At 41.6% G+C, this 20,093-nt stretch overlaps 1 protein-coding gene across 1 annotated transcript in view; it reads right to left on the bottom strand.

Moving 5' to 3' along the window:
• Mast4 (microtubule associated serine/threonine kinase family member 4) overlaps positions 1–20,093 on the bottom strand; it is a 594,548-nt gene that overhangs the window by 411,748 nt on the left and 162,707 nt on the right. The window contains exon 3 of the mRNA XM_042261716.2: positions 14,179–14,332. Within this exon, the coding sequence (XP_042117650.1) occupies positions 14,179–14,332 (154 nt within the window). The remainder of the gene's footprint in view (positions 1–14,178; positions 14,333–20,093) is intronic.

Raw genomic sequence — 20,093 nt, 5'->3', positions numbered from 1 at the left:
TGATATTATCAACTTAACTTTCCCAATTCCCCCCATTTTATACTATCAAAAGGAGCTCACAGCTGTATCTCTGATAGGGAAGATGATGTCATTGGCTTGCTTTTCAAAGCTGAAAGTGAATAATTTATGAAGGGTCAAAAAAAGGGCTCTGCCATCCCAGCCAGGCCATAGTCAAGTTCTTCAGCATAGACACTTTGTAAGTACTAAGAAACAGACAAGAAAATGGAAGCAGATGCATGGAGTCAGTAAAGCTGTGGATGTGAATTACCTGTAATCTGGCTTTGTCCATTTTCCCTGCCACCACCGCTGACCAAAAGGGAACGAGCCCAAATTGAAAATATCAAAAGAACACCACAAGGATTTCTTTGCCCCTTCTGAGTTTCTAAATAAACCAAACTTCAAAATATCAACATTTCAGAGTCGGCTTATGTGCGACTCATCCCATTACTATTCATTGTCCAATACCACTCGAGTCCCTTGTCCCAGAAACATATTTTCATGAGAATATGGGAGGGAGGTGCAAAACAATGGATAGTAAACAACAACCAATGGAACATAATTGTGCTTCTCCAGAAACTATCAATGCCTTTAGCCAGGCTGGGTAATGCACACTTTTATACCTGTAATTCCAGTCAGTTCAAGGCCAATGTATGCTACACTAAGACCTTGTCTCATAAAAACACCTTTCTAAAGTGTTCAACTGCAATTGGTGTCTTATCCTAAAAGAAATTTCATGAACAAATAACTTGACTTTTTGATGAATGGATTCAGCAGATTGCTTTCTCTCCTTGGAAAGAACCAAAGTCTATCATGTGCAGAATCACCTAGAACACGAGAAACACCTAGAACACAAAAAATAGCAAGAGGGTGAAATATAGGAATCTCAAGTGCCTAGACTTAACATTCTACAGATTTTTAGTTTCTTTCTGTTAGACTTATTAACCTAACTGGTGTAGGCAGGCCCTTATAGAAATATTTAGATGCTTTACCATCTGGAAAATCACACCAGAACAAACTTTAAACAGCCAGTCGACATTTCCTTTCTTCCTTCCTTCCTTCCTTTCTCTTTCTTTCTTCTTCCTTCCTTCCTTTCTTCCTTCCTTCCTTTCTCTCCTTCCTTCCTTCCTTCCTTTCTTCCTTCCTTCCTTTCTCTCCTTCCTTCCCTCCTTCCTTCCTTCCTTCCTTCCTTCCTTCCTTCCTTCCTTCCTTCCTTCCTTCCTTCCTTCCTTCCTTCCTTCCTTTTGAGACAGGATTTCTCTGTGTAGCTTTGGAGCCTTTCCTGGAACTTGCTCTGTAGACCAGGCTGGCCTTGAACTCACAGAGATCCACCTGCCTCTGCCTCCCAAGTACTGAGATTAAAGGCGTGTGCCACCACCGCCCAGCTTAAACAGCCAGTAGACATTTTCTTGTTTGGTGGCCTTTGAAGATTCTCAGCTACTAGATTTACTCAGCCTTATCCAATATATCCAGTCGAAGGCCAAGGGAGCAAACTTGTCCAGGAACATGGTTTAGCTGCCCCAGAAAGCATTTCTGTCCCAGTGGAACTTAAATGCCACACTAACCACAACCTGGGGCCCAATCTAACCATTTCCTCTACAAAGAGCACTTCAAGGACCTGCTGAGATATCAGGCTTTCTACGTAAAACATCATCTGAATCAGCCTCAGGACTACATCGTAAGTTTTACATCTTTCAAGGTTTATCAGGTACAGAACTGTAAAACTGATTTCTGAGGGAGCTGAACTGGTCTTTGGAGTTCCTTCACATATCAAAGGAAATAGCTCTGGCTTTTGTCTATCTCTTGGTATAAGGGAAATGCATGCAGTTCTTCAAGCCCTCATCAATCTCTTTTCTAAATTAATCCTCCCATCCCATCATGCCTGATTTCTCACCTTCTACATCACTGGTGCAACACATCTGAATGAGAGATGTGAGCTTCCATGAGAACTGTGTCACCTGTTTGGGAACACGGTGCAGCCACTTGGCAGCTAAGGGCTGGGAATTGTGGTGTGGGCATGCAAGTTAGAGAAGCAATTACTCCACACTAGGCCATCTGCAAAGGCGATGAACGGTAGCAGAAGTCTCTCTGACAGTGTCGCTGGGAGGCAGCATCTGTCAGAAGAACCAGCTGACAGCTGTGTGTCCCATTAAGTCTAGGTCTCAGGAGAGCTTCACTCTGACAAGGAAAAACTACAGACACTTCCACAAATGCATCAAAAATATTTACCCTAGATGGTAAATGCCTGGATAGCATAGAAAACACCCAGGACAGAAAGTGACACCCACTCTGTAAAGACTATGAATGGTTCCATAGGCTTCTTAAAACTGTGTGCTCTTGCCAAGACAAAGACGCCAATACAATCACCTCTAGGTTACCCAGTGATTTCCCAAATGACCACAGACATTCCCCAGCTTCCTAATCTCTTGCTGATGGGCTACAGAATCTTGTTATCTCTACAAAGGAGAAACAGACCAACTTAGAAAAATTCCCACCCTTGGCCATGCGCCTTCAGCAGAGACTCTGGAAGTACTGAGAAACAGAAAAGCAAATAGAAGCAAGTGCATTAAGTCAGTAGGATTGTAAATGTGAATCATGTGTAGATCTGGCTTTGTCTATCTCTCCCACAATCACCACTGGCCAAAAGGGAAAGAGCCCAAATTGAGAGTATCTAAAGAGCACCACAAAGATTTCTTTGCCCCTTAAAAGTTTTAAGATATACCAAACTTCAAAATAATCACATTCCAAAGACTGCTTAAGTGCAACTCCGCCTACCTATTACCTACCCATTGCCCAACAATGCCAAAGTCCCATGTTTCAGGCTACTTTCCAAGATTCCACCAGCTGTGGGTCAATCACTGCAGAATATCACCATTGATGCCAAAACGTCTTCCCATTTCTATATAGCTCAGCTTTACCCTTCCTAGCATGCTCTTGAATAACCCTTGTCCAGGGCTTTTAACTACCTTCAGTGAGACTAATGCTCCCAAGAGACTCATCCCCCTGGAGTCTGGACCCTTGTCCAGCACAAAGTCAGGATTCACTTTCCATCATGCCTTAGACTGTAAGAGAGTTCTCAATGCTCCAAGAAATCCTAAATTCAGAATTCCTTCCTATTTCCTACCAACCATTTCATAATCCTCCCTCCCCAACTCCCAGAGAACCCTTCTAACATCCTCTCAGGTCTCAATACAATGAACCATGAAACTTTTTAAACTTCCTTGATTATTTTTTTTTTTTAAAAAATAGTAAGTTGTGGTGGTATTGTGTTCCCCAAAATATTGTGTACCCTAATAAACTTATAAAGTTATCTGGGGTCAGAGACAGAACAGCCATTAGATACAAAGGCTAGAAAATGGTGGCACACACACCTTTAATCCTAGCATTCCAGAGGCAGAAATCCATCTGGGATCTCTGGGAGTTCAAGACCACATTGGAAAGAGCCAGGCATGGTGACTCACGCCTTTAATCCCAGAAAGCCAGCCTTTAATCCCAGGGAGTGGTGACTGAAAGCAGAAAGGTATATAAGGTGTGAGGACCAGGAACTAGCAGCATTTGGCTGGTTAAGCATTTGGCTAGTTAAGCTTTTAGGTTTTGAGCAGCACAATTCAGCTGAGAGTCATTCGGATATGAGGACACAGAGGCTTCCAGTCTGAGGAAACAAGATCAGCTGAGAAGTTGGCCAGGTGAGGTTAGCTGTGGCTTGTTCTGTCTCTCTGATCTTCCAGTGTTCACCCCAAATAACTGGCCACAGATTTGATTTTATTAATAAGACTCTTTAATATTCCTGCTATTAAAAAGTAAACTTATTAAAATCAACAATAAGGAAATAGACATTAAAAATTAAACTTTCTGACAACCTACAGGCCCCTTGAGCACCACATCCCACTTCTCTGTCCAGCTGGTCTGGAACATCTTATGCCAGAGTCTAGCTCAGTGGTTCTCAACCTATGGGTCACAACCCCTTTAGGTCAAACGAACCTTTCACAGGGGCCTCATATCAGATACCGTGTCTATCAGATATTTATATTACGATTCAAAACTATAACAAAATTACAGTTATGATGAAATAATTTTATGGTTGGGGGTCACCACAACATGAGGAACTGCATTAAAGGGTCACAGCATTAAGAAGGTTGAGAACCACTGGTCTAGCTGGATGATCCTACCTGATCTTTCCATTCTCATACCCTTCCCTATTTCCAGGTCTACCTGGGTCCCACAACCAGTTCCTTGTCTTACTATAGCTCTGCCTGCTTGCATGGACTCAAACATAAACAACCTAAAGCCCCCTCAGGCTCCATGTCCAACATTTCCCCATCCAAGTACTGCATTTCTTGCACCAGGGTCTAGCTGTAGAAAACTAACCAATCCTCCCCTCCATGCACCTTTCTCAACTTCCAGATCTATGCCCAAACTGAAGGATAGTACCAAGACACATATGTTGCATGCTAACCCATCTCCCGAATCTACCTGACTTCATTCTACCTAAGCCACACCCAATCTTAGGCTGAACATGGCCAAATATCTGTGCTCTGTCATAGCCTGTTGTGATTACATCAGACACAGAACAAAAGAAGTCCACAGATCCAGATATCAAAATAAAAATACAAACAATATGAAAGATCAAGGCAGCATTCCCCTGAAATCTATTGGTCCTACAGAAATGCTTGCCGATGAGAATAACCTAGATAAACTCCAGAACACAGAATTTTAAAAGAACAATCATAAACTTCAAAGAATTCAAGGAGTTTAGTAAACATACATACACACACACACACACACACACACACACCAGCTCAATGAACAGAAAGAGAATAAACTTAAAAAGAATAAAGGCCTGAGCGATGTTCGAGGAAACAAATGATGAAAATGACAAAGACGATCCAGGATTTGAAGACAGAATTTAATAAAGATAGAAACACCGATAAGAACTTTAGATGAAACTGAAAAACTCAATAACTCAACAGAAAACTCAAGGGAAAGCTTTACAAGTAGAATGGATCAAGCAGAAGATAGACTATCAAGACACAAAAATAAAATAGAGGAACTAGACAAAATACACAAAACATATGAGAACTTTAAGAACACAGTAAAATAATATGCAAGAAATGTGGACACTGTGAAAAGATCAAACTTCAAATTATAGGAATAAGTGAAGGAGAAGATTCCCAGGTCAATGGCATAGACCAAATCTTCAACAAGATCATAGAAAAAAAACTTCCCCAAACTAAGGATAGACATGCCCATACAGATACAAGATGCACACAGAACACCAAATAGAGAAAACAATAAAAAACAAATAAATAAACAAAAACTCCCCACAACAAGGTTAAAACACTAAGTATACAGAACAAACAAAGAGTATGAAAGCTACATGAGAAAAAAAACACAGGTCACATATAAAGAAAAATCAACCAGAATCAAAACTGATTTCTTAACAGATACTTTGAAAACAAGATTGGAGCAATATATTAAAGCCCAGAAAGACCATGAATAACAACCTAGACTAACGTACCCAGAAAAACTATCTTCCAAAGAAGAAGGAAAAAAAAAACTTTCCCTGATCTGAACATTAAAAAATGTATATCCAGCAGACCAACCTTTAACAAAATACAGGAAGGGATACTTCAGGTTGACAAGAACAAACATGGCCAAGAGACTGTAGAAAATAAACAAATGAAGCTTTAATTACTAAAACACAAAGTACCTCCAACAACATAAACAACAAGACAACAACACAGTGACTTCAATCAACACACACCTTTCAAAAAATAACTATAAATATTAATGGCCTCAATTCTCCAATCAAATGGTACAGGTTGCCTGAATGGATCAAGAAACAAAATCCATTATCTGTTGTCCACAAGAAACTCAGCTTTTAAAGATAGGCACTACCTTAAAAGGACAAAAGTAACTGGTCAAATGGGATCAGGAAGCAAGCAGGCGTTGTTATTCTACATCTGACAAAACAGACTTCAAACTAAAACTAATCAGAGAAGATTTAAAAGGACACTTCATTCTAATGAAAGGAAAAATTAACCAAGAAGGCATTATGATCCGAAACATATGTGTACCAATCCCTGATGTGCTCAACTTCATAAAAAGTGTACCACTGGTATGACAGACACAGACTAACAACAATCCAGTAATGACAGGTGATTTCCATACCCCACTTTCTTCAACAGATCGATCATCTGGACAAAAAATAAGTAGAGAAACATCAGAACTCAATGGCATCCCACATAAAATGGCCTTCACAGTTATCTACAGTATGTTCTACACAAACACCAAAGAATACACATTCTACTCAGCAGCCCATTGAAGCGTCACCATACATAGACCATATTATATTCTGGGACACAAAACGAACCTTAACAAAATCAGAAAGACAGAAGTAACTCTATGCATTCTTTCTGACCATAATGCAACCAAACTTAAGATAGTCAGCAAACAAATCTCGAGCAAGCACATAAACTCACAGAGATTAAACAATTCATTACTGAATGATGAATGGGACAAAAAAGAAATCAAGAAAAAAAAGTCATCTTCTCTGCTTCCCAACAGGCTCCTCTTTCTTACCCAATACCATCCCAGCTCAAGTTCTCAAAGATCAATGAATACTACTTTTTACCCAAATATTTGCGGTCTCTAGTTCTTTGTTTCCCCTTCCCCTACCCCACCCTAGTGTATGCCTGCCCTACACTGCTCTCCCCAAGGTTACCCAGTGACCATACTGTTAATTCCATCAGCCTCTTCATATCTTCATCTTTATTTGCTTACATGACACAGTCTGATATGCTTTCCTCAAAATGATGATTCCCTTGTTTCTGTGACTTCACAATCCTGCTGGGCTTATGTTTCACGGGTACTTCAAAGCAAATTCATGTCCTATGGCCTTACTGAAATCTACTCCACAGACTCTTCTACTTGGTAAGTGCCACCCTCCATTGCCTACATGGATCTGGACTCTAAGCTATAGGACAACAGGAACTCATTTCCCAGCATGCTACAACACCAGCACCCACCTTAGGGTGACCTGTGATTATATGATGGATCCTGACAAAAGTATGTAGAGAGAAATGAGTCTGCCAGCCTGGGTTTTTCCTCTCTTTCCACCTTGACCAATTGGAAACAGTTGCTAAAGGCCTGTCAGAGCCTATCCAGAAGGTGGAGTGTGGACATGTAAATGGCCATGAGGAGAGCAACCTACCCCCAAATATCTCCCCTCAACAATTACACATGTAAGAAATAAACTGCTATTGTCTTGAGATACTGTTACTTTTGCCTTAGCTTAGGACAGAGACATTGTGTCCCAGTGAAGAGTTACTAAATACTATGGGAGCTTTAATTTGAGTATTCTCAGATTTATCAACTAAGCTAAGCAACCCATTAAGTGAGCAAAGAAAGACTCACTCACTCCAACATGATGGCCTCCAAGCTAACCCTAAAAGGAAAGAAGGTTTCTTAGAAATTGTGCTGTTTTTCTCTTCTCTCTTCAGGTTAAGATGCTTAAAATGTTGTAGAGCTAGGCTGGAAGTTTAACTTGGGGGGACAGCACTTGCATAGTATGCTTGAAGCACTACAAAAATAAGACAGACAGAAAGACAGACAGGTTTCATTTCCCAGAAAAGCAAAACTTGTCCATTTTCCTTGGTGAAAAAAGAACATCGTAACAAGTTTTAGAAATCCCAGCCAATACCGTCTACAGGTTAATCCGTTAGTGCCATGTCCACATTGCATTCCTATGCAATCTATGGGAAGATAGTGATTCTGCTTTTCTTTATGTTCTAAATAACCCAAATATCCTTTAGAAAACAGAAGTGACCCTCTCAGGAAAAGGAGCTTTTGTTCTAACTGTTGAAGCTACAACACACATGACCACCAGGGAATACAGGCTATGGAGTGGGGGAGGGCACTCATTTGGGTACTCAGAAAGCAGGATTCAAAGACCCTCACGTCTGCAGCCTCCTGGCTGTGAACTGTCAGGCACAACACTGTGTGTCTCTGCCCAGACTAAAGGGTCTGTCTAATGATTAGAATAGCGCTTCCCTTCCTCATCAGGGGCTCCAAAGCTCAGTCACTGTTTGCACGCTGCTTCTATCTATTTAGCAAGCAGCGGGCCATGAAGACAGAAAACATTAGCTTAAAAAAAATCAGAACATGATGGGCATAGTAAGCTCTGGGTCTATTGTTTAAATGTCAACCCTGAAAAAAAAATAAAATCAGCAAGCAAGCAATGTTTGTTTCCCTCTTTTTAACCTAATACTCTTGGTGATTCAGATCTTTAGTTCAGGAAGAAGAATTTCACAATTTCAAACATGGATATCATTAATTCAAAACATGGTATACAACTATGGGCCTTCTGATTTACTCTTTGTGAGGCTTTGTGTTTTCTGAATTATCTACATTGAACACATACTTTTATAATTCAGAAATATATATGTTTATCATAAGGGAACGCTTTAAAAGACAGGAGCTAATTATGGTGGACTGAATCACTGGTCCTGACTGTCTAAGTTCTTAGCATAATATTCTGCATCCTTGCCCAACAACTGTGGTAGAGTATGCTGCCACAACGTGACTCATTCTGGCCAATGGAAAACTAGCAGCACAATGCTTACAAATGTTTAGAACCTGTCTGTACGGATGGACTTCACCCTGACTCTTTCACTTTGTGTAGCAGCTGATCTGAGAAACAGTGGACCAAGAGCAGATTGGACTCAAAGTGAATCCTGTGACCAAGCCTATTAGAGCTAAAATAGTGTTCCACATTGCAGATGAACCTCAGCCATGTAACTAAAAACTTAGAGTTGTCTGCCAATGAGCATTCTGAGAGTATATAGCATTAATATTGCTGACATAGGCCACTGAATGATGCAAATGAACAATAACAATAATAAAAACCTTGGAGAGAAAAAAATTTCCCTGTGGATTGAATTGCAGGGTATAAAAAAGATTAGCACCCCCTTCACACCCCTATATAAAAAGGGAGCCTGCTTAATCATCAAGCCAGTTTGAAAAAAAAAAACCCTAGCATAGTAGTTTTCTTCTCCCTTATCAAATATTCAATTGTTTAATTTTAATTATAGAAAGTCTTACGAAGCATGTAATAGTTTGAGAACATTCAGCAACAGGATTTCACATTAAAAATTATGAACCTCTTTTCAGTGTTCAAATTTATTTTTTACAACATGACTTTCAATGTTTACAATTGTTTTCCACTCTGTATATAGTCTATAATATGTTTAATCAATATCCTCTTGGCATATATTTAGATGACATGTAATTTTAATTATTATAAATAGTACCACTACAACATCAGTAGTGCTAATTTTCCACACATATTCATGACTGTTTGCTTGCAATGAATTCCCAGAAATAGAATTGCTGGGCTAACGAATGTATAAATTTAAAGGTTTTTTTTTAATATGCATTAATTGCTTAGTTTTAATTTACTTTAATTAAAGAACTGGGAGCCCTACAGATTGAGTCACAGTCCCAGATTCCAACTAAGCAAAGATTCCCCTATCTAAAATTCACTCTAATTAATCCTGCTGGAATTTAAAGTTTATTTAAAATCTACTGGGTACCTGCTCTGCTAAAGAGCTTCAGAGTGACTGTGTGCCTGCCTGGACCTAATTCCTGACTCTTGTTTACAAGCACCATGCCTGTGCCTCAGTGTCCCCACCTGTGGAACAGGGCTGAGTGCTTCCCTGTCTCGTGGGTTAAGTTAGACAATAACTGTAATTCACTAAAAGTAACCCTGCCCTACAAGAAGATTTCAATACGTGGTATCATTATGGACAAATAAATGACTAGGTCACACATTTTCCTCTTGAAAAGCTAAAAGCTCAGTGAATTTTTTCAGTTATAATTAGGCAGTAAACATCTTCAAACCAGAAGCTGAGCCTTCACAGAATAGTTTAGTTTTTAGCAAGAAAGAGTCCAGGCTGGCCTCAAACTTGCTATGCCCCTAAGAGACCCTGAAGTTTGGGTCCTCCTGTCTCACCTCACACCTGGCAACTCACCGTTGTAAGTACAGTACTACCAAACCAAAGGAGCTGAAACAAGACCAAGTAATGGGAATGTGGCTGGTCTTGGAAGTAAGATGCCAGATCAGGCACAGGGTTCTGGTGGCAAAACCAGCTTTCTTATTGTATGCTGAACAACGGGGTATGGTCCAAGGTGAGGTCCCATGATTATTGATGCCTAAAACTAGTAGACACGTTGATTTTGAGAATCAAAGCTCATGCCCTCTTCCCTGAGCCCCATACCTTCTACCTGGGCAGGTAGGACATCGAGCTGATCTAGTCTTGTAATCCCACAATCTTATGACAAGCCCTACAATCCCAGCACTAGGGAGACTGAGGCGAGAAGACTTCCATGACTTCCAGGCTAATTTGGGCTATTCAATATGTTCCAGGCCAGCCCAGGCTACAATGTGAGACTCTGCCTCAAAACCAAGCAAGCAGATTTTCAAAAGCAAAAATTGAATCAATCAGGATATCAAGCTGCCCTTGGTGAGTTTACCTTCTCCACCAACTCCAAAGCCCCCAATTAAATTACTCACAGAAACAGCTGCCAGTGGCTGGGCTAAGTGCTTCTCACAGGTTTCTTTATTCAAACCTCAGCTAAGCTACCTGGAGGACCAGTTACCAATGCTCTCTCCTGCCCCAATATCCCAACTTTCAAGGTCCTATTTTCCACAATAGACTTATGTTCAATGGCTCTTTAAAGCTCTTCTAAGGATGGTGAAACTTTTTTTTTAATTATCTCACCTAAGATTTAAGCACCCAAAAATAGCTGTACAGCATCCAAACTGTATGAGGCTAGACTTGATAGAGCTGCTAAGAATAAGAAATGGGAACCAGGTGCAAGTATTCATTCTCATAAAGCTAAAGGCCAAATTCCAAGCTCCAAGTCATATTGCTGCAAGATTTTGAATTGTTCCAAAGCTTTTAATAAACTACTTGTGAAAAAAAAGGTGAGAATAATTACTACCCAGCTGTCAAAGGCTGTGCAATTAAAATAAACTTTCTAATTAAAATGAATAAATGGGTGAATCGGAACCATCAGAATTTCATTGCTCTTCCAATCAGTTCAGGGTTAGACGGAGGTTAGACTGAGGCTGGACCGCTTACAAAGGCGATCTGCATCTATGAGGGGGAAGCAAGAATGGTCCTAACAAGCAGCCGAAAAGAATCAGCAGAACTCTAGTGAAAGCACCATGTACTCAAGGAAGAACAGCCTTATGTGTGTGTGTTTATGTACACACACACACACACAAACACATGCATACATATGCGTGTATGTGTTTATACTCACATATACATTTGCACACATCCACATGACACATGCATATCACACACACACACACACACACACACACACACACACACACACACAACTATACTCTGCATGCATGGTGGTGCATGAATGTCATAAAAGTTCTGGGAGATAGAGGCAAGAAGGTTTTGAGTTCAAGGCCAGCCTGTGCATGCACCACCATGCATGCAGAGTATAGTTTTTTGTCTTGTCTTGTTTTGTTTTGCTTTTGTGTGTGTGTGTGGGGGTGTGTGTGTGTGTGTGTGTGTGTGTGTGTGATATGTGTCATGTGGATGTATGCAAACGTATGTGAGTGTAAACACATATACATGTGTGGTATATGTGTGTGTGCACGTGCATGCATATGCTCACACATGTACATGTAAGGGGTTAGGGGTTGACAGTAATGTCTTCTGTTTTGCTCTCTACCTTCTTTTGAGATAAGGACTCTCAGTGAACCAGAAGTTCACCAATTCTGCTAGACAAGTTGGGGAGAAAGCCCCGGGACTGTGCTATCTCCGCTCCCTCGGTGCTGGGAATACGGATGAATGCTTCCACATCGGTGGAATTCAGACCCAGTACCTCATGCTTGCATAGCAGCGCTGGACTGACTGACATGGCCCCAGCTCTGCAGGCTTTTTTTTTTTCTTCTGTTCTTCCCTGGGCCTGGTCACCCTTCCTCCACTCCAGCAGTGTGACTCTCTGGGCCAACTGCTCCACCTCTACTGACCATGTGGCAGGAGTATTTCCATTCCTCAGAAATTCCATTTCCAGAAAGTCAAAGCCCATAATTCTAAATGAAAAAAAAATAATTCAAAATATTTTCCAGACCATTTATGAACTGGCAGGCAAGACTGTTGTATGTAGACAAAACTTCCTTCAGGGCTTAAAACTAATGGTGTTCCTTCAAAATATTTATGTTTAGAGGAAAAGATCACAAAGAAGAAATAGAAAAAAATCTAATCTGTAATGTGTTAAAGTTGAGTTCATCATGAGAGATTAAATATAAGTCTTTTGTAAGTTATGCTTTAACTTTTGCTTTTGTTCAAACTAGAATAAAAGTTACAAGTAAAAATAAAAGTATTTAAATATAAATAGATATATTTATGTAAATATTTATATAAGGTATAAATATAAATAGAAGTTATTCACGGAGCTTCTTAGATTTGAGAAAACTTCAGTTTTAGATGGAACATTTTCATCTCCCCTTTCTGTCTTTAATATATATTTTTATTTTCGATGGATACAATTATACAGACTCACAGACTACAATATTCTTTTCTGTTTCATTCTTATCTTTCTCTCATTTTCTATTTTTGTGGTACCGGATTCAAATCTAGGGCCCATGAATGCTTAGGCAAGTGTCTATCACTGAGCCACACTCCAGCCCTGGAGTTGTTTTCAACGCATGCAGAATGACTAGATCAGGGTGACTGGCAAATTTCTCACCTCCAGCACACAGCATTCATGCTGAGGACATTCTAGATCCCTCCCTACCTGCAGTTTAAAAATGGGATTCTTAAAAATAGAATTGCTGCCAATCAGTTACCCAACTGTGTTAGAGAACAATATTATTTTTTTCTGTCTAGCCCGCCAACTGTTCTCTCTGCAAACTCCCTTTCCGAGGCTCTCACACTCACTCTCTTCTCATAGACAGTAGCTTTCATAGCTCACTCATAAATAACAGGCAATATCTGCTTCTGTGTTGACGGAAACATTTACGTGACTTACCTGTAACTCTGTGGTTAAACACAGGGGAAGATCTGATAGCTATCTCACAAATGAAGATACACAAGCATCCAACAGAACATGCTCTGCATCACCTACAGGCTACCGCTTGTGTCATAAGTGATTTCTGAACATCAAAATGTTGAAAGAGCTAAGGCTGGACCCTATATGTTGCTACTGGAAGATGGTGAAGCTTGAAGAGCTGGGGTCCAGCAGGAGGTCTTCGGGTCATTGGGGCCATGCTCTTGAAGTGTCTTGTGGGAGCCAGCTCCCCCTCTTTCTCTCTCTACTCCCCACCATAAGATGATCAGTCTTATCCCACTGTGTGCTTCCTGTCATGACGTGTTGATCTGCACAGCCCCAAAGCAACAAAGCCCAAAGAGACCCGGTCTTTTTATAATTCAATTATCGCAGGCTCCAGTTAGAGTAACAGGAAGCTGACAGAAAATACAAAAGAAAAACCACAATATCATAGGACCACAAAAAAAATTGACAGGTTGGTGAGCAGGCACACCAATTACTTTGCTCACCTATTGTTGGTGAGAGTGCAAAGTGGTTGGATTTGGGCATCTTGACAGTTTGTTATGAACAGTGATGACTGATACAATAATGCATACATATCTGTAAAATGGTATGCTGGGCAACAGAAGGCAGACCCAACACACAGACTGTGTGGCCCAGTTAACACAAAACACTTAGGTAGGATGAATCTCATCTGCAGGAACAGGCAACAGATCCACAGTAACCTTGGGATAAGGAATTGTGCATGTGTGTGTGCGTGCGTGTGTGTGTGTGTGTGTGTGTGTGTGTGTGTGTGTGTGTGTACATATACTGGGGACAGAAACATTTTATATTATTTTATATTTTGATCATGCTGGTAGTTACACCAAAATATAAATTTCACTAAATGCACTTGTGTATATAGAAAATATGACCAGGTCATTGTATATAAACTATATTCCACAAACGTTTACTGCTCAAGTCCTTAATTTAAACTGCTTTCTGGACTAAACGAGACTCCACAGAAGGGTCTGCAGGCAGGCTTTCACACGCAGAACTCCAAGGCTGTTCAGGATCCTGTAAGAAACGTACAATTCCTTCTCTGACCCACTTGCCCCGACTCACCAGTGAGGGCTCCTCCCAGGCTCCCTCGCCGCAGCTGCTTCCCGTCCCCACTCAGCTGTCTCTTATACTTCAGCGACTTTCCAAGGCCACAAGCCACATCTGGGTTGCTGCATTTCCGAAACGGCATGGGTGGTGGAGATAGTATGTGGTCGAGCTGTGAAGAGAAGGACAGTGGCATCATTCTTGGGGACACTCAACACAATGGATTCTCAGGCTCTCATCTTTGCACCTCCTTTTCTAAACACATTCCGTCCAACCTTGTTTTTAATTTTCCTAGTTCGGAAAGTTCTAGGTTTCATTCTTGTGCCTTCTTTCTGAGAGTCAGTGTTGCTCATTGCAAAATCACAGCACCAGGTTTTGAAGGCAGGTCACAACACATGAGAAGGTCATGAGATTAAGTTTAATAGATTATGACCACAATTTTTAACGCAGGCTAATGGTTATCATCAAATTCCACGAGGACTGGAAAGATGGCTCTGTCAGCAAAGTGTTTACCATGAGAGCATGAATATCCAAGTTTGCCCCTCCCCCAGAATCCATACCCCCCCCCCAAAAAAAGCCTGGCATGGTGGCACATGCTTCTTATTGCGGCCCTGTATTGGTGAGATTGGTTCCTGGGCTTGCTGGCAAGCTAGCCTAGCCTAACTGGAGAGTTCTGAGCCAGTGAAGAACCCCTCCATCAAGGTGGACAGTACCTGAAGAATGTTACCTGAGGTTGACCTCTGGCACCCACATGCACACACAGGTGCACCCAACCCCCTACAAATACTCCCCCACCACACACACACACTGCAAACAGGAAGGTACCATTTCATGAATGAATTCCACATGTAAACATGTGTATCCTGAACCCTTATAGAAAATATGTCCTTCTGTGGACCCCCCATATGAAACATTGCTATATAAAAACAGATCAAATCTCATATATTGCTCACACACATACACACACAGGAGAGGAATTTCTAAGCACCACAGCCCTTAATGGAAATCAATACATCTTTCTATCACTTGCTGGCTCTTAAAAAGAAAGCCTGTCACAAGAATCAGAGAAACCAAAGTCACTTCAATAGATGGCTTTCTACAAAAGGATCCCCTGGGTTAAAGCACTCATGTCAAGATCCGTTCCACTTTCATGAGAACACCTTCCAGACCTGAGGAGAGCGGTACTGTCTAAATGTTCACTGCAAGTCAGAATACCTCTGTGTGCTCTGAGACAGTTATTAAGGACGAAAATATTCCTGTGCATATACATGTGTCCTTATCACAATTAAGGGCCCCCAAAATATGTACAGCGAGTCACAGAAGTTCCAGTTGTCCCAGAAAAGGGCCAACTTCAGACAATTTTAAAAGCAGGAAAAACTTGGACAGCACAGCTTAATGCCATTTTAAGGGAGGTTTCACCAAAGTCTGTTTTGTTTTCATGGGAAAAGACGGGCACTTGGGTGTAATTATCTGGTTTGTTTTTAAGACTATCATAGATGTTCTTATAGGAGGAAGAAGGTCAAAGATTAAGCCATCCATTTGTCTGTCCATGTGCTACAGCACATGCAAAATCACTGCATAAAGAAAACAGTGCCTGCTAGTGGGTCTCCCCTCCCTACAGAGCTGAGACTGAGCCTTCGTTGGCCTCACAAGCTCCACAAGCTGTGAACTTTCTCCCAGCCTCGCCTGTGTCTGCTGGCAGCATGCAATGGATTTTGAGCACTTCTTAATAAGAACCACCTACAACTCCCAGATATTTGGGCCCTTACTGTATTTCATTGCCAGCTGGTATGTAGGTGAGAGGACCCTGAAGAATGAGCACTCCATCCACTCCAGGATCAAAGCCAAATCAGGAGGAGAAGGGACCCCAGAGGGCGCTTCTCAAAGAAACAGCCCTTCTGAAGGAGGAGCTGTATTCATCTGAAGGTGTCAGCCCAGACTGCTGTTCATGACGTAAGTGTCCACTTAAGGGGGCCTCCAAGGAGAGATTCCTGTCTAGCCTTAGACGGTTTGCCCTTAAATCTTATAGACAATGAAGTGCCTGAACAGTTACTCATGAGCGACTAGAAAAATGCAGTTCTCCATCTGTAGTCTGTCTGATTGCGGTCACTCTATCAAGCAACACAGAGGTTATTAGTGCTGTATTGTTGGTACCACTGTATATCCTTACCCATTTTTCTTTTTAAAAACTGCTTATTATTATTATTTTTATATAATAATTGTTATTATTATTACTTTTCATTGAAATTTTTCAGAGTAAGCATGGGATGGAATTAAGTGAGAGAATGAACATACTCTGTCTATGTGCCAGGGAGGAAATGCTATCCTTTCCCCCAATCAGCTTTCACCCCTCCCCTAGACACATGCAGAGTGCACCCCCTGATCCCCTTATAGTATCAGCTGCAGACATGGTTCTTCCTCATTAACACTTTATCATGCCTCTTCTAAAAGCACAGATAATCTCTTAAACTCATCCACTCTATAATCTATAGATTCTTATACAATATCTCCAATCTTTTGAATTAAGGTCAAAAGGGAAAGCCAGGGATAACTTAATATTATCAAGTTGCTCTTTTCCATGTCTAGGAAAATTGCGGCCACAAGGTGGCAATGTACCACAGACATTCAGCAAAATGGTCCATGCTGGCTCCTCCTAGTCAGTGCGCGGAGAATGAGTGGCCACCCCCCTCAAAGCCATTGAGCGGGTTCAGGTCCACTCTACTTAGTTATTTTTTCTTAATTACTAGTGGCAGCTGCGTAAAACACAAATATTTATTGTTTAAGGTCCGTCAGCTTCTGCTACCCGTTTTTCATTCGCTTGCAGAATTACACTTAATTACTCTGGGGAAGAGTGCTGTATCACAAAACAACAGAGGGTTGAAAAGAAGTAGAAGAAGAAAAAGAAAAGGAGGCCTCTCCCAAGTAGGAATTATGTGACCTCTTTACATATTTTCAACAGTCACAAAGGACACAGGCATGTGGAGGGAAGAGAAGGAAATTAAAGAGAATGTGCGTGTGCGTGTGCGAGAGAGAGAGAGAGAGAGAGAGAGAGAGAGAGAGAGAGAGAGAGAGAGAGAGAGAGAGAGAGAGAGAGAGAGAGAGAAACAGCTCCCTTTTCCATCACAGAAATGAAGTCCACAGGCCCGGGGTTTTTCATCAGAATCATAGCCTCAAGAGGAGACTACTATTTTAAACCAGGGGAAAATGGAGGCAGCGAACAGTGAGGCCTGAAAATGCCTCAAAAACAGGAGGAAAACCTATGAGCAGAACCACGCTCCAAGATCCCATTTCCCTCCTCTATCAATCCACACTCCCAATAGGGCTCCCTCTAAACATATCATTTTTCCAAATTTTCTGCACTGTCAGTGGCTTTAGTCTTTCTATGACAATTAATCAAAGCTCCTCAAAATGGCCCACTGCAGCCTGGCACTTCATTTCCCATTTATTTATTTATTTATTTATTTATTTTGGCTGGGATTCCAACACTCACGATCCCTTAAAAACCACTTCATCACACCCTAGAGCTGACCATACATATCGAACTTGTCACTTTGAACATTGCCATTTAACTGATTTCCATTTAATGTCTTCCAACTTTTCCATACCCCAAAGTCGCACTCTACCAGTTTAAGCAGAGGATGTCCTGAAACTCTCACTGAGGCGCATGGGCACTGAAGCATGCATGGCCTTGTTCTACTCACTCAAACATTTCCAGTCTCCCTCCTTCAGCAGGCCGCAGGCTGCTACAGAGCCCAGCCCAGTCCTTTGTCACCTAGCATGCTACCACCCATCAACACACTGTACTGAAAGAGATCTCTGATGAGATGCCTTTCTTTTATCCACCAATAGCAAATCGTGATTTCCCATGACCGGACGTAACAGCAAATCGAGATTTCTCACGTCCGGACTTCCTCAAAAATCCCTATGTTGGTTTTCACAAAGTCATTTACTTCAAGGAAGAGACAAAGCATACTAGGAAAAGGTCCATTTACCCATGACTAAATTTAGAATTCAGACAGAGGTGTAGCAGGTCACTACATGCCAAAGACAGACAACTGCTCTTCCTAGAAGCCTGTTCCAGGAACCACAGAAGCATCTTAGGGAACCAAAGGTGCATGACAAAGAGAACTCTCGTCCAGATGTGAAGAAAAGTTCACAAAATGATTGGTCCTGTGACTGCTGGTGACACACAATTCATTCGTAGAACAGACTCCTATCTATGTTTTCTGTAATTGTCTCCCTCATGGCTTGCTGTCTGATAAAAACCTGAGAAAAATAGAATCTATCATGATTACCTGTGGCTTCTGTCTCCAATGAAGATGGATGCAAGTCAGTCAGGGCATTTATGAGAGCATCTAATCTTCAGTTCCTCTGCCTTTCCCATCACTCACTATCTGCAGCTATGGACCATGGGTACATCTTCCTCTGCTGAACACCCCCACCACGGTGCCACCTACCTGCTTCTATAGTGTACACTACAACTGTGCACAAACATCGTGCTTCCAGCTTAACTACTCTCTTCCACTTGAACTTCAGACCTTGCACTGCCATGCACACCAATCCCCCCCTCACGGTCGCTAAGTATTTACAGGGATCTTATGAAGAGGAGGAGACATTTCAGACACCAAGGAACCAAACTCATTTCTTCTCACTGCTCAGGACACAAAGCTTACGGATATTCCTAACTTCTCTTCCTCATCCCACACTCCAACAGCATGTCTGCTAACTCACCCTGCAAAACACATCTCCCAACCCAAATCACTTCATTTCTCCTACTAGCCACCTTGTCCCTGCCACGGTGACCTCCCTTCTAACAACCTCCCAAAGGTTCCTTCTGCCTCCTCCCTAATCTCAGGACAGTCACCCGTGACCCTTTGCAAGCATATGCCAGATGCCCCCGCCTGGTCTGCTGGCGTCCTTCCTCGGTTTCTCCTTTAACCAGAGCCAACTCAGTGTCGACACACTGGCCTGGTAGGTCCTCGCATCTGCCTGACCCCAGCCAACACTCTCCACTGCTCTCAGCACCCCTCGTTCTTCTGCAGAACTGCAATGACCCCAAACACCTCCCTGGGCATCTTAGGGGGTCTGCCTCCCCCATTTTCCAGGGCTCCACTGGAATGACAGTCTCCCTGGGAGGCTTCGGTGCTGACGATGTGGAACACCCTCCTCCTCACTTGAGTCTTCTCCCTTCCTTTTCTTCCTAGCATTTACTGCTGGGTCACAGATGAGACCTTTCATGCTTGATTTTTGTCATTCTTCCTCTGCTATGGTGTGAGTAACAAGAAATGTTACACGTCTGTTTCTCCTGCCGCTTTGTCCCTAAAATAGCACGCCTTTAATCACAGCACTCGGGAGGCAGAGCCAGATGGATCTCTGTGAGTTCGAGGCCATCCTGGTCTCCAAAGCAAGTTCCAGGAAAGGCACAAAGGTACACAGAGAAACCCTGTCTCAAAAAACCAAAAAAAAAAAAAAAAAAGATGAAAAAGAAAGAGAGAGAAAGACAGACAGACAGATATTTTTAGTATGAATAAATGAGTTGCTAATGCCTGGTACATAGAGAGGCATTTAGTCAAAATATAACAATAGTAAAAATAGAGAACACATGCCATAAAGAGCCCTTATTGTTGAAAAAATATGAAAATTACACCAAATGTAATCAAGGTGAAATGCTACATACTTTCACAAATTGAGCTCTTCATGAATAGGAAGAGCCTTGGGTTATATCAAATGGCATCCTTTAAAAGAGCCTTTTATCTATACTAAACTAGAATGCTAATTTTTGAACAGGGCTATCTCTGAAGGTGATTCCTAAATAATGAATTATTCGACCTTTTAACTGTATCCCTACTGGCATATGCACTTGTGTCCATCAATCCAATGTCTATCAGCTTCATTCCTCTTTTCTGTAATTCTGCATTCTTTCCCAAGATGTG

The sequence above is a fragment of the Peromyscus maniculatus genome, chromosome 15 (genome assembly GCF_049852395.1).
Source record: "Peromyscus maniculatus bairdii isolate BWxNUB_F1_BW_parent chromosome 15, HU_Pman_BW_mat_3.1, whole genome shotgun sequence".
In the NCBI taxonomy this organism is placed as follows: domain Eukaryota; kingdom Metazoa; phylum Chordata; class Mammalia; order Rodentia; family Cricetidae; genus Peromyscus; species Peromyscus maniculatus.
This window is presented reverse-complemented; position numbering and strand designations above follow the sequence as displayed.